The 15,725-nt window shown below is 45.2% G+C and overlaps 1 protein-coding gene across 1 annotated transcript in view; it reads right to left on the bottom strand.

Annotated features, from left to right (window-relative positions):
- LOC122542237 (ras-related C3 botulinum toxin substrate 1-like) overlaps positions 1–13,134 on the bottom strand; it is a 77,858-nt gene extending 64,724 nt beyond the window's left edge. The window contains exon 1 of the mRNA XM_043679764.1: positions 12,912–13,134. Coding sequence (XP_043535699.1) covers positions 12,912–12,946 — 35 coding nt within the window. The 5' untranslated portion in view covers positions 12,947–13,134. The remainder of the gene's footprint in view (positions 1–12,911) is intronic.
- Positions 13,135–15,725: the final 2,591 nt, after the last annotated feature.

The raw sequence follows: 15,725 nt of genomic DNA, 5'->3' as shown, positions 1-15,725 counted from the left end.
TTTTAAACATTGTTACTGAACATGCATCCACTACTTCCTCTGGACACCCATTCCACACACAAACCACTCTCTGTGAGAAAAAAGTGGAGATCTTCATGTCTTTTTAAAATCGTTCTCCTCTCCCCTTCAAAATTTGCTCCCTAATCTTGAAAGCCCCACCCTAGGGAAAGGACACCTGCCTTTCACCTCATCTGTACCCTTCATGATATTATAATCCTCTATAAGGTCACCTCTCAATCTCCTCTGCTCCAGTGAAAGAAAACCCAATCTATCGACCTGGATGTAGGTGTATTCATATTCAGTTATGATGTGTTCAATGTTGATGCAGGCTCAAATGGCCAACTCCTGCCCCCAATTCTCTCACACTGTGTTCAGGACAGCATTAGTAGATTGGGAAAGGGGAGGGATAGATATCTTGTTTGTTTTTATTTTTACAATGCACTTGATTCCCACAAATAAAATCAACAGGTACAAGTACAGCACATGCAGTATTCCACATTGCAGTTTCAAGGTTTTAGGTCCTCTTCTTCCGCGTTGGCTCCAGCACATTCGGCTTCCTTCCCCCACCCCCCTCCCCATCCCCCTCTGCTGGGTATTTTGAAACAAATTCACATCTGAAAACGAAACCTTAAAACATACAAGCATCATCTCCAACAGCACAAGGCTGTGTCGTTAACAGCATTAACCCATTATAATTGTCACCTCAAATGACATCGCGACCTGTCAATTTTACACTTTTTTTTGGTTAATATCTTCCTGCTTTCAGAATTTCCACTCATCTAGACAAAAGGTGATCTACCATGGAGGAGGAAGAACGAACATTTAAATTCCAAGGAGCTCAAAACAGAATTATACTTCCTTTAGAAACAAGGTTTCATCAAGCGCAGTATTCGGAGTGCGCAGTGTGGTATTTGATCTGAACAACAGTTATAAACAGGAAATCAATACTCAACCCTCAGTCTTTACAAGATAGATTGCCATCTCCACCAGCTTCTTTCACCCTGTTCCCCAACTAAGACAAAACATTATGCCCCTCCCCTCCCCTCTACTCTACTCTATCCCAAGGGAGATTCGTTTGGAGAATAGCACTCAGAGTTCTGGTCAATACAATTGTGCTCAATCAGGTTAAACCCACTGATATTACAGCTAAGAAAATACAAGGATGGATCTGCATGAGCATTTGAACCCACCAGATAAGCACATAGCCTACCAGGAAATTAGCACTTCCGTTTAGTCAGGAGGTGCTGCATTCTTTGCAGCTATGTGGTTTGGGTTCTTATAATTCTGGTTTATAAAAAAGAATCATCTATAGAACGCCTTTCACAACCTCAGGAACCCTCAAAGCACTTTACAGCCAATGAGGTGGTTTTTCCGTATATCGTCACTCTTACAAAAGCAAGAGGTCCAGGAGTCAGTTGGTACACAGCAAACTGCCACCTTTCTGATCAGCGACAGATGTCGATTGAGGGATAAGTAAGGGGCAGGACATCCCCCCTCTCCTGTTCTTCAATAAGTCATGTCGCAACAGCTCCCTCAGGGTTGGCATGTTTCTACGAATTTCTGAGCAGAAAAGATGATGATGCTGATAACGCAGCCCTCCCTCACTACACTGGTGTATCAGCACAAATTATAGACTGGGGTCATCTGATGGGAGGCCTTAAAATAGTTAACATTTTACTCAAGTAGTCTTAAGCAACAGTGAACCTTTTTACTTCCTGCACCTCTTTTGGAAACTGCGGGCTCTTACTGGTGGCAGTTGCAGATTGTCTCATGAAGAGAAGGTTAGATAGGCCAGGCCTGTTACTCTCTGGAGTTTCGAAGGTGATTTAATTGAAACATACAGGATCCTCAGGGGACTTGAACAGGAAGATGCGGAAAGGATGCTTCCACATGGGGGGGGGGGGGGGGAGATTCTAGACNACCTGGGGCTCGCCCATTTGAGACTGATGGGGTTGGGGGTGGGGGTGGTAGAGAAGAATTCTCAAAGGATTGAGTTTTTGGAATTGCCTTCTTCAGAACCTTGAAGTATTTTGAAGGCAAAGGAAGGTAGATTTTCGATGACCAAGGAGTGGAAAGATTATCAGGGATATGCGGGAATGTCGCATTGAAGGTATAATCAGATCAGCACAATCTTACTGAATGGTGGGACCGGCACAAAGGGATAAGTGGCCAACTCTCATTTGTAAACAGTTCCTCAGATTCCATCACCTTCAGGATTTTTCCCAAAGGGACCATATTCTACTCAAACCCTTGACAGAGCGGTGTCAAACTCTACCGTGGGGAGGTTCCAGCTGCTAAGACACATTATCTTATGATCAGACTCAAACTCACACCCGGAGTACGTTTGAGATCTGCAACAGGATCTTAAGCTGCTAGAGGGTGAGAAGAAGGATTAAAACCACGCACTAATTTTATTAATTGAATGATTGTATTACCTTCCTTAAAATTACAGCTCAACACAGCCTGGGGATCAAATGGGGAATCCACCTGATCAGTCTCAGTTCCCAAATATTGAGCCACTGAAGGCTCAAGGAGACTGAACATCACAATTGGCCCCACACAGAATGTTAGGATTCATAAAACATGGAAACAAACTCCCTCTCCTTTTCCTCCTCCTCTATCACCAGTCCCTGAAAGAACTGGTTCCCATAAACATTTATAGTTTTAGAGGACTGTGGATTTGAAAGCACAGAGTCTCCACGGTTTTATTACAGCTGCATAAGGGAGAAGGTAAATTCACGTCTCAATTGTATCGCCCTCTATTTACAGGTATGAAGATTCAGGTTCTGCTCTCTGGACATTTTGCAACATTCCTCTTGGCGTTCAAATGTCTCAACTTGTATCATATTTCAGAGAAAAACAAAACTGGTATGTGCATCAACAAGGAACTTGGCACAAACATTAAAATAAAAAGGAGTTTTCAATTTAACCTGCAAATGCCTGAATACACCAGCAGTAGAGTCGCAGAGATTTACAGCAAGGAAACAGACCCTTCAGTCCAACTCATCCATGCCAACCAGATATCCCAACCTAATCTGGTACCATTTGATAAAGTCACAGGTTTAACCAATGTCCACACATTTCTGAATTGAGCATCCCACAGGAGATGCTTCAGCTATTCCAAATAAATAAGTCAGGTAATACATTGACCATTCCTTCTGAGTGGCCAGAATGGAGCCAAACCGACCAGGGAAGGGGAGGGAAGCATTTCTCTCGTCTTCAGTCAGGGAATGGGCGGCAACTTTATACAGGCAATTGACATGGGGAAATCATTTTGCCCAATTTAGCAGGAGCATTACAAACGCCTTTGGAAGCCCGCTGGGTCAGTGTTGGAAATGCAGAAATATTCCTTTTAAGAAAATAAAACAGCTCCAGAGTTAATTACGAATAAGTGATGCTCATTGAACTTTGAATTGAACTGCTCGGTGCATAGGGCTCTTGTGGTACAGTTCCTACCTTTAGACCAGGAGGCATAAGTTCAAGCCCCACCTGTTCCAGAAGGGGTGGATTAACATCTCTGTATGGGTTGATTAGAAAAATGGGTTAAGTGAAAAAAGAGCAAGACACAGATTACCATTGCACCATTATGATAACATCACTGGATTAGCAATCCTGAGGCCCAGGCTAGTGATTTAAGGTCGTGGGTTCAAATCCCACTCTGGCAGTTCTTGGGATTTCAATTCAATTAATTAATCTGGGCAAAAATATATAAAATCCACCTGGGTCAAAAATGCCCCTGCTTTTTTAAAAAAAAAGCAAGAGCTGGGTGTGGGGTTTGATGTGAAAGATTAAAAAAGGTTTGGGTGCTTTGGTGTTCGGGGGGTGAGGGGGGTGGGGTGTGTGGGGGGGGGGGGGGGGGGGGGGGGGGCCAGGGGAGAGAAAGTTCAGTCTTGTGTCAGAACATTTCCGGATAGAAGAAGGAAAAACATTTTAAAATGATGGGTTCTTAAAGAGTTCTTGCTCAGTTGCAGTGTCCCCACTCTAAGTCAGAAGGCCTGGGTTCAAGTCCCAACTACCCCACAGGTTGATTAGAAATATGAAAAAAAGCAGAGTTTCTTTTATTTATTTTATGGGATGGGGGTGTCACTGCTGGGCTCAGCATTTATTGCCCATCCCTAGTTGCCCCTTGAGAAGGTGGTACTGAGCTGCCTTCTTGAACAGCTGCAGTTCACCTGCTGAGAGTTGACCCACAATGCCTTTAGGAAGGGAATTCCAGGATTTTGACCCCCACGACAGTGAAGGAATGGCGATATATTTCCAAGTCAGGATGGTATGTGGCTTGGAGGGGAACTTGCAGGTTGTGATGTTCCCATGTATCTGCTGCCCTTGTCCTTCTAGATGAAAGTGGTCGGGCATTTGGAAGGTGCTGTTTGAGGACCTTTAGTGAACTCCTCACAGGTCCAGATAGTGGACTATGGAGGGGTGCATTTACCTCTTCTGGGGCTGTGTTTCTGACAGTTATCATTGGAGAGGGAGCATATGTCCATTAACACCCTCAAACCCTTGAGAGAGGTGGGCACTGTAGGAGTTGGAGTGAATTACTTCACCGTATAACTCCATTTACAATGTAGTTCCCTCCCTCTCTTCGTTGTTGTTGCAGTGCCCCTGGTGGGCGGTGTTTATCAATCAATCTCTAAGGGCCAGAAGGCTTGGGTTCAAGTCCCATCTGTCCCAGATGTTTATGACACATCTGAACAAGTTGATTTTAATACGAGTGGGTTCTTGGGTGGTATGGGTTCAATGCATTAGTGCCCCCACCAACTCCATTTGATTTCATTTCCTCCCTTGTTTCCCCACCTTTTCTTCTGCTATTTGACACAGCAGTGCTTGCCAATTGTTTAAGTGGGTGATTTGGTAGTGCATTTTGTAAATAAAAAAGTACAACGAAGAGCTGAAATGTTGGGGACACTTGTCGTGCAATCGTAGTATCCCTCCCTCTGAGTCAGGAGACCTGGTTAAAGTCCCTGCTCCATTGGTGTCTCTGAATAGGTTGATTTTTAAAGGATAGTAATTGTTGTTTGGACAACTAGATTGGGGCATTAAGAGAGAGGTGTGTTCTTCTGTAGGGGCTGGAGTGCATTATCTCCCCATCCAAGATGATTTTTGATTTAATTCCCTCCCTTGTTATCACCAGATTTTCTGGATTATGTTACACTACCCCATATAGGCAGAATAGGATGAGGGGGCAGATCCCTCACCGCTGCCCCCCTGACCTGCGCCATTCTATTGGCGAGATAGGCATTGCTGGCCCATTCTTCGACCCCTCGCTCTCCACACCCACAGCAAAGCCCACAACCTACTTGGAAACTGAGCCAGATTCTCAAGTACTGGCGGTTCACACCCCCTCAGAGGTGTCACGTACCACTGTCTGGATTCAGGAACCTTTGGAAAGGCATGCTTAAGAAAGCTGTTGCGCGTTTTCTACACTTCATGTCCACAGCTTCAGTAGGAGCTACGTGGAGAACCAACGAGACATCAGCAATGGCAAGCTTCAACATACTGGCCGGCGGACCGCATTCGATGACTGTTATAGCAGAAATTGTTCCCACCCCCCACCACCCCCAAAAACGAAGTTTTCTGAAAGTCGGTTTTGATTGTGGGCATTCCAAGGCCTTTTATTATATGGAGGAGAAAGTGAGGTCTGTAGATGCTGGAGATCAGAGCTGAAAATGTGTTGCCCTTTCCTGAAGAAGGGCTTATGCCCGAAACGTCGATTCTCCTGTGCCCTGGATGCTGCCTGACCTGCTGCGCTGTTCCAGCAACACATTTTCACTCCTGTTATTATATGTCTCACCATTGCTGTACACAGAGCAGGCATGGAGGTGACAGGACCTGGCAGTTTTTAAATAGGATAGGGGCAAAAGTCCAAGAAATCAGAGGTCGGTCTCCTAACCAGCTCGTCCCTCTGAGCTTCTCCTTCCCCATTTAAACTACTTCTGGGTTTGCTAGGCCCTGACTCAGCCAACTTTTTATGTGCAGCCTTGTGCCTGAGTATCCATGTCAGTGCGTATTTAAAGGGACAGTGGTCTGCAGAGGCATAATTTTCCAATTCAGGTTTCTTAACTGAATATCAGCTCCATGCCCCTTAGTTCAGACCCTCCAGCCAGGATTAAGGACAAGATGATACCTGCATTTATAGAGCACTTTTAACAGTCAATTGTCCAAAAGGTGCAAAGAAGATTATCAAAGTACTGAGGCACAGAAGATACTGGCCAAACTGAATGTGAGGAATTCAGCTCAAATAGAACATCTGGATGGCAGAAGAGATGATAGCTGGCCAACTGTTACTACAAAGGCTCCATGAGTAATGACAAGTTGAACAAAATATCTTTGTCAGAAGCTGAGGAAATATATTTCAACTAAAAAATGTCAGAGTGGTATTAGTTCACAAACTGGACCACTTATGCCAAAGAATGGTCCACACACAACAGCTGGAAGAGTAGCAAATGTAAAGATGCATTCTGTTCAAGGATGGACATCACATTCCAGTGCACAGGAAGGTACTGAACATGCACGCACCTGAGAGATCTCTGACTGGGCTCTCATTCATCATACTGCTCAGTGATTCAGAGTTTGCTGCATTTCCCATTCACCAGGCACTCAAATGCAATTAGTCATGGGGAGCATCGACGGAGATGATTCCCCCATCCTCCGCTTGGGGTACCATATGAAGAGGAGTTGCTGTGTGCAAGGGCTTCAGGATCCTGGAGCAACCTCGTGATGATGTCAGGGAGCTGCACATCACCGAGCACAAATAGCACCGTGAGCAAAGTTTGAACAGATGACAAAGTCTGTGAACACATGGATGAGAACTTAAGTTCTTACCTAGTGTACAGTAGAAGAGCAGAGGCGGACATATCGAGGATTGCCATGTCTGGGAGTATTTACTAATAACGTGTAATAAAGTGTATAACTTTGATGTCAGGTTGATTAAGTAAATTCAAGGACACTCTCAGACTCCAGCTTAGTAATGCAGCAAACCACGCAAGTTGAGAAACAAGCCAATTGTTGCAATTTTAACAAATACAATACTGTACCTTGCCCCTAGGGTTACAGAGCAACTACAGAATCCTCTGCTTTACTGAATAGATTGGGCATGGTATCCCAGGGTTAATGGGCAATGCAGATAAAGCAGGGGGCAGCCATTCAGCCCCTCGAACCTATCCCATCGGCATTCAACAAGATCTGTGATCAGACACGATGGACCTCCATTTCATTTGTTAACAAAAATCCATCAATCTCAGATTTAAGTTTAACTAATCGAGAATGGACTGCCACTTGTAGGAGAGTTTAGAAGAATGGGAAGGGGAGGGGAGGCGGGGTCTCAGAAATCTATGAAATTCTAACAAGATTAGACTGGGTAGATAGATGTTAAGAGAAAACGTGAGGACAGCAGATGCTGGAGATCAGAGTTGAGAGTGCGGTGCTGAAAATGCACAGATCAGGCAGCAGAGGTGCAGGAGAGTCACTCCTGCCCGAAACATCGATTCTCCTGCTCCTTGGATGCTGCATGGCCTGCTGTGCTTTTCCAGCACCACACACTCTCGACAAGATGGATAGTCTCGATGACCAGGGTCAGTCTTAGGATAGGCCATTTCGAATTGAATTGAGCAGAAACATCTGCACCCAGAGAGTGGAGACCCTGTGCAATTCTCTGCCACAGAAAGTAGTTGAGGCCAAAACACTGAATGTTTCAAGAAGAAATTCTTAGGGGGATCAAAGGTTAGAAGGCAGGAAGAGGGGAAAAAGTTGGACGATCAGCAATAGAGATGTACAGCACGGAAACAGACCCTTCGGTCCAACCCATCCGTGCCGACCAGATACCCCAACCCAATCTAGTCCCACATGCCAGCACTGGCCCTTATCCCTCCAAACCCTTCCTATTCATATACCCATCCAAATGCCTTGGATCGAAAGGGCGACATTCGATGTTTGTATTCCTAGGAGACTCAAACCCCAAAACGCCCTGTGTGCCTAGAAGCATTTCCACATTTAACCCCTGAAAAAGGTCTGGCTCAAATACGAGACTGTGCATCCTGGTCCTTGACTTAACAAAGTGGTATTTTCCCGACTGACTCCCCTTTATATCTCCCAGAATGATTCATTCATCCCTGCGTATCCTCAAATTAGCTGCCAGCCATCAGTCCACAGTTCTGTATTGGAACGTTAGCAAAGTTTTTGTTGTTGCTCAACATTGCTATTTATTTTTTCCTTTTGTTAATTACCCACCAAAAGCACACAAATGTTGCAAGTCCTCAAGATGTTGCAAGGGCTTACAGGATATTGGTTTACTGCAGCTGGACGACTGCGAAACTTAACACCATTCTTTCAGAGGTATAATCCAAAAACCCGAACCGAATCTGAAGGGACCAGGGGCTGTTTAGCTGGCCTTTAACACTAGCCACTGTGGATGCTGACAGGCACCATGACCTCCAGTGTCATCCAAGCAGGTACACACTACCCTCGACATCAGCAGCAAACATACAGCCAGCTCCCATATGAATGCAATGACTCTTGGCTTTATCCCTCTGCTGCCTCGCGAGTCCCTTGAGCTGCTTGCCCACAGCACAGCAGCAGGTGGGTCACCATTTCCTCTAGCCAAACAGTGAGATGATTGAAGCCATTAGCACCATTCCCTAAGGCAAAAACACCACCTCCTCCCATTTCCCTAGTCAATGGGCCATGCTTCACCTGGTCACCATTGTGACAGTCCTGTCTCACCCACACTCCTTCCATCATAAAGACCACCTCCTCCAGGAAAGGACCAGAAATCACCGTCATAGAATCATAGAGACGTACAGCATGGAAACAGACCCTTTGGTTCAACCCGTCCATGCCGACCAGACATCCCAACCCAATCTAGTCCCACCTGCCAGCACCCAGCCCATATCCCTCCAAACCCTTCCTATCCACATACCCATCCAGATGCCTTTTAAATGTTGTAATTGTACCAGCCTCCACCATTTCCTCTGGCAGCTCATTCCATACACGTACCACCCTCTCTGTGTGAAAAGTTGCCCCTTAGGTCTCTTTTATAGCTTTCCCCTCTCACCCTAAACCTATCTACAGATTCAATTAATCCAACACTGACCAGGTTGCCATACTCACCCTACACATAAATATCTGATTTATCTAAACCTCAGTTTCAGCTGTCGCATCCTGTCCCAAGCCCTGCTTCCCGACCACTCAGGTTCTCTTTCACCCATTTGAGACATTTAATGACTATGAAACGACAATGAAGCCTACAAATAAGACACACTGGTCCAACCATTCTGCAAAATGAACTGCACAAGAACCAGTATATTAATTTCCCAGCATTACTGCTTTATCCCCCGGAGTGGGGGGGTGGGGTCCAGCACTTCAGCTCTGCCTCCTGCCCACTCCACCCACTCCCCATCTCTCCTATTCCCCCAATCTCCAATTATAGCTTGGTATACTTCCACCCTTACCCTTGGCATGCTTCATAGAATGCCTACAGTGTGAAAGCAGGCCCTTCGGCCCATTGATTCCACACTGACCTTCCAAAGACCATCCATTCAGACCCACATACCAAACCCCACTCCCTTCCAAGCCTATCCCTGTATTTCCCATGGCTAATTCACCTGCACATCCCTGGACACCATGGGACAATTTCTCATGGTTAATCCACCTTAGCTACACATCTTTGTATTGTGGGAGGAAACTGGAGCACCCAAAGATAAACCCACATAGACACAGGGAGAATGAGGGGACAGACAGTCGGCCCGAGGGTGGAATCGGACCAGGGACCCTGGTGCTGAGGGGCGGCAGTGCTAACCACTGAGCCACCGTGCATCCCAATGCTCAGTTCAATTATCTGGAACCACCCCCACACAAAACACTTTGGACTTTGATAAAATTACTTCTTTCGTGAGATGTGGGTGTCACTGAAGAGATCAACATTCACTGGCCATCTCCAATTCTTGAATGGAATGGTTTTCTAAGCCATTCCAGAGGGGCAGTTACAAATCAACTACCCTCCAATGGCCAAGTCTTTGGTCAGCCATGTCTAAATGTCCTCTTTTTTTTTTAAAAAAAGGATTAGTATGCATACTCCTCATACCTTGATGAAGCAATTGGGGAATAACAGATACTCATTATAACTGCACAGTGCTGTTACAACTGGAGCCTTTGCAGCACTTGGTCAAGATTTATTTTCGACCAACCCATTGAGTGATGTTACAATAGGTGGGATTTGTCCAGAGGCAGGAGCATTACCACTGCAGCCGACTCCACCTGAAGGAGCAGCAGCACTTTGAGAGCTTGTGATTTCAAATCAGCTTCTTGGACTATAACCTGGTGACCTGTGACTTCTGACATTGACTGGACCCTGTGCCCTTGATCAGGGTATTTTGCAAAAGCTTTCACTAAATATCAAGCCTAGCATTTACGGGATCCTCAGCAGGAGGAAGTGACATGTGTTCCTTTGAAGGGAAACAGAAAACAATAAAAGTCCCTTTTTCCCCATTCCAAAGGACTGGGATTTGTATAACACCTTTCATTAGCAGTAAATTCTTCATGATCCATTTTTTTTTTGACGTGTAGACTCTTTTGTAATGTAGGAAATGCACAGTTAATTTGCATAGCGATAAAGTGATAAGGTTTGTACTGTGATGAGATAATTATGGTTAGTCAACCTTTGCTTAAAATGATTAGATGTGATTGAAACGAAAGGTGAAACAGGCTGCAGGGGTTAAATAGCACATTACTATGTTCAAAAATCATTCCCCAACATGCGCATCCAAAACACTTTTTTTTAAAAAGGGGCATCAAAATGACATTACTTCCAGGTTCAATGTACCATCATTAGCCCAAATAATATGAGGCTAATATGTTTCATACACAGACAGTCTGACACCATTGTTTTGGGGGTGGGGGCAGGGGGGGTGGGGGGAAGAAACAAAAGCAGAGGTTGCTGGAAAAGCTCAGGGGTCTGACAGCACCTGTGAAGAAAAATCAGTGAATGCTTCAGGACCAAAAATACTGCTCAGTTATTGTACTGATAAGCTCATGAACAATACCTGAATGGGGCACAGCAGGATGGGGACACATGGCTGCTTTCCCCTTGGGTGGGTGGTTTGGATGAAAGGCAGGGGAGTGGCGAGCTACAAAGATGGCCATTTGGATCAGCATCCAGAACTGTAAACATAATGCTCAGCCAAAGGAATGTGCATTTAGAGTCATAGAGATGTACAGCATGGAAACAGACCCTTCGGTTCAACCCGTCCATGCCGACGAGATATCTCAACCCAATCTAATCCCATCTGCCAGCACACGGCCCATATCCCTCCAAACCCTTCCTATTCGTATACCCATCCAAATGTCTTTTAAATGTTGCAATTGTACCAGCCTCCACCACTTCCTCTGGCAGCTTATTCCATACATGTACCACTCTCTGAAAAAATTGCCCCTTAGGTCTCTTTTTAGATCTTTCCCCTCTCACCTTAAACCTATGCCCTCCAAATCTGGACTCCCTGACCCCAGGGAAAAAAAACTTTGTCTATTTACCCTATCCATGCCCCTCAATTTTGTAAACCTCTATAAGATCACCCCTCAGCCTCCGAAGCTCCAGGGAAAACAGTCCCAGCCTATTAAGCCTCTCCCTACAGCTCGAATCCTCCAACCCTGGCAACATCCTTGTAAATCTTTTCTGAACCCGTTCAAGTTGCACAACATCTTTCCATTTCTGTAGCACCGTTCACAGCTTCAGGAAGTCCTAACCTACTTCCCAACCAACATCATACAATTTGTGCACAGCAAGCTCCCACAATTGGCAACGCAATAATGACCAAATAAACAATTTGTTCTTGAGAAAGAGCATTCCTTCAAAACAGTACCATGGGATCTTTGACATCCACTGCACAATCAGTTCAAGGAACCTTCCTCTCTGAAAGTCTATGGTTTTAATTTCTAGCTTGTCTGGATCTTGAATTCCATTGAAACAGATTGTTAAAAAAAGATCACTATAGCTAGTGTCTGTAGAAGCCAAACTGACACACCTCCCTCAGTCCTCAGGCTAAAGAATTTTGAATTGAACCCGGGTCTCTGGCGCTGTGAGGCAGCAGTGCTAACCACTGTGCCACCGTGCCGCCAAACTGACACACCTCCCTCAGTCCTCAGGCTAAAGAATTTTCTGTTCAAACCAAAAGGTCTGAGTGAGCGTGGGTGCAAAAATAAGTTTACTTGCAGGAAGTTAGTGAGCAGCAAGCCACAGGGTGGTAACATCTCAACCGGTGATACATCAATGAACCAAAACCCTAAACTGACACAGTAATCTCCCACAAGCACTGCACAAACAAGTACATTTTTTGGAAAATTTTACACACTGTAACACAAAGTAGGATTATATTATGTCCTCCATGAGGTGTCCAATCCATCCTTTTTTTTAAAGTGTAAAATAAATTTTAGAATACTCAGCCTTTAAAACTCGTTTAACAGAGAAAAAGCTGATTTTTAAATTTCAATTCTGTAATATTAATCTTCATTAAAAACACATAGGTTGCAAAATTCAGAGGGACAGATGTGGATAACTAGACCCAGTAAGATTATTAGACACAGGAACGATCAGAAAGACGGTAATTTTTTTTTAAAAGGTAAGTTTTAACATTAAAGAGGGCGGAGTAAATGTATTAATGGCAACTATGTTGCAGAAGTACTGAAAAACCTCCCCCCACCACCAAAAAAAAAGGAACTGAGGAGGAAATGAAAGAGGAACCTTACATTTTCATCTGCTTAAGTCAATCTTTCCACAGACTGTGAAACAAAAATTCAAAAGCACATGTGGAAACGATTTGTCGCGAACCATAGAAGTGTAACGGGCGAAAGTTGAAGCTTGAGAGGAGGGGGGGAAAAATAGTTTGGGGAAAGTTTGGAAAAGTGCAGATATTACTCACCCATCCCCCACCACCACACATTTGATGGCCTGCATCTTCTAAAACTGGATGAGGCGAGACTTCAAGGTCTCTAAAAGGGTCGGACTAGTAGCGAGAGGACAAACAAGGTCTGTCAGGACGGTACAGGAGTCAGTAAAGGCAGGGCATTCAAAGTGAGAAACTTCACTGAAACCTCTGAGCTCACTTTACTGCCACCACCCAAACCCTGCGCTGCAGTGCGAACAAACTTGAGTCATTAACCCTGCCTTCTAACCCTTATTGGTTACCCTCTCCTTATTCGCCTGTTGATTGGTCTGTCTGGGTGTCAATCACGTCCAGCATGTTGGTCGATCCCACCTGTCAATCAAGGTGACCCGCCCTTTTCTATCTGATTGGACAGTTCGCTCTCAAGGGCGGGGTCCAGGCTGTCGATTTGGGACCAATATTTTCCATTCTTTTCCAAAGAAAAGTGGACACTATGCAGTTTGATCACGGTGCTATCCAAGTTTGCATTTCTCTTGGCGCATTCAAGTCTGGTTGAAATAAAATGCACTGTCTTGCTGGCGTTTTTGATAGCAATTGTGTCCTTTTGTTTGTTGCCTCTCACTGACCATCTCAATATCAACTGGTGGAATCAAATTGACTGGATGGAGGCAGGACACAGTGAGGACTGCAGATGTTGGAGGTCAGAGTCGAAAAGTGTGGCACCAGAAAAGCGCAGCAGGTCGGGCAGCATCTGAGGAGCAGGCGAATCGGTGTTTCGGGCATAAACCCTTCTTCATGAATGGATGGATGCAGCTCCAACAATATTTAAGAGGGTTTACACAATCCAGGACAAAGCTGCCCGCTAGATTGGCACCACGTCAACAAGCATCCAATCCCTCCACCGCCAACGCTTAGTAGCAGCAGTGTGTACCATCTATAAGATGTGCTGCAGAAATTTCTTAGATCCTTCAACAGCACATTCTAAACCCACTAGCTGTTCCATCCAGAAGAGCAAGGGAAGCAGATACATGGGAACATCACCACTTGTAAGTTCCACTTCAAGCCTCTCACCATCATGACTTGGAAATATCTCACCATTCCTTCAGGGATTCCGTGTCAAAATCCTGGAATTCCCTCCTCAAAGGCATTGTGGTCTACCTACTACGCATGGAGTGCAGGGGCTCAGAGAGACAGCTCACCACCTTCTCCAGGACAACTAGGTAACACATGCTGGCCCACCCAGTAATGCCCATGTCCCAGGAGTGAATAGAAAAAAATAGTCTCCCAACCACATTGTGTTCAAGCACACGAAGGTCAAGAGTTATTCCAGCCTAGAAAGAGGCCCTTCGGCCCATGTGTCTGCACCCATCATCCAACATCCATAGAAAGATAGATAGGTCTTGATAAAATAGGTAGATTCTTGAGCAGTCAAGGAATCAAGGGATATGGGAGAGGGCAGGGAAGTGGATGTGAGGCATATTGGTTCAGCCATGATTCTATCGAATGGTGGAGCAGGCTAGAGAGGCCTACTCCTATTTCTTATGGTCTTATAGAAACACTAGAAACAACAGCAGGTCCTTCGGCCCATCAAACTATTCATTGTGATCATGGTAGACAAGCCAGAAGAACACAGCAAGCCAGGCAGCATCAAGAGGGGAAGAAGTCAACGTTTCGGATTTAACCTTTCTTCAAATTCTATGCATTTGAAGGCTTAGTGGTAAATTTACAAAAATCATTTTAAAAGTAGACTCTGGAAAGTCGCAAGACGTCCAGTCCTCAGCATGCAAGCTCGTACCTGAAAAATGAATTTGCCTCTCCCTTCCAGATGTTACTCAGCCAGCTGTATGTCAGTTTTTGTTCAGTGTTGCTGAAAGCAGAGGATTGGAATTTGCAAAATAGGGTGGGACAGGACTGGATCCTGGGCTGAAGCCAGAAATTCCACCTGGACACCATCATGTGTTTGGAGGCATGACTGGCGAAGCTCCCAGACTTTCCTCTGTGGCACGTATATATCGCAAGAGGAAACATGTCAATGAAGGGACAGCCTCCTGAATTATCTAGGCTCTCTGGATGTCAGGATAATTTGTAATCCAAGTGTACACAGTACTGCCTTATTACTTTATCAGTCACTGAGACCCTATAGTGGTTGCAATGAGGTCAGCCAAGTGGACCTCATAGAATATGAGTTCCCCGATTGATGCTGTTAACCGGGTCCAGTCAGGGAGCCCTGGCTGGCAGATATAAACAGGAGCATCATGTTCTGTTTTTCTAGGAGCTGGCTCTATGCCAGCTAGGTCAGTGTCACGTATAATGCAGGTGTAAATAAAGGGTGACTTGATGATGGGATACCAGCCTTCATGGAGTGATTTCAGCCCCTGCTTATCCTTTTATCGCTCTTGGCTTTGCAATCTTGCTACTGTCCAGCAAAATATTGCTTGGTAATCTCATGTCTAGATGAACAACATATGGGTCAAGTCCTACTCTAGAAACCTGAGCCCAAAAAAGACCTAGGTTGCCACTTTGGACAGCACTGACAGCACTGTTGGATGTGCTGACCAGTGTCATAGAGATGTACAGCACGAAAACAGACCCTTTGGTCCAACTCATCCATGCCGACCAGATATCCTAACCTCATCTAGTCCCACTGGCCAGCACCTGGCCCATATCCCTCCAAACCCTTCCTATATACATACCCATCCAGATGCCTTTTAAATGTTGCAATTGTACCAGCCTCCACCACTTCCCCGGCAGCTCATTCCATACACGTACCGCCCTCTGCGTGAAAAAGTTGCCCCTTAGGTCTCTTTCCCCTCTCACCCTCAACCTATGTCCTCTACCTCTGGACTCCCC

This window comes from Chiloscyllium plagiosum, chromosome 39, assembly GCF_004010195.1.
Source record: "Chiloscyllium plagiosum isolate BGI_BamShark_2017 chromosome 39, ASM401019v2, whole genome shotgun sequence".
NCBI classification, from domain to species: domain Eukaryota; kingdom Metazoa; phylum Chordata; class Chondrichthyes; order Orectolobiformes; family Hemiscylliidae; genus Chiloscyllium; species Chiloscyllium plagiosum.
The sequence above is the reverse complement of the archived record's forward strand: the minus strand, read 5'-3'. Positions and strand labels throughout refer to the sequence as shown.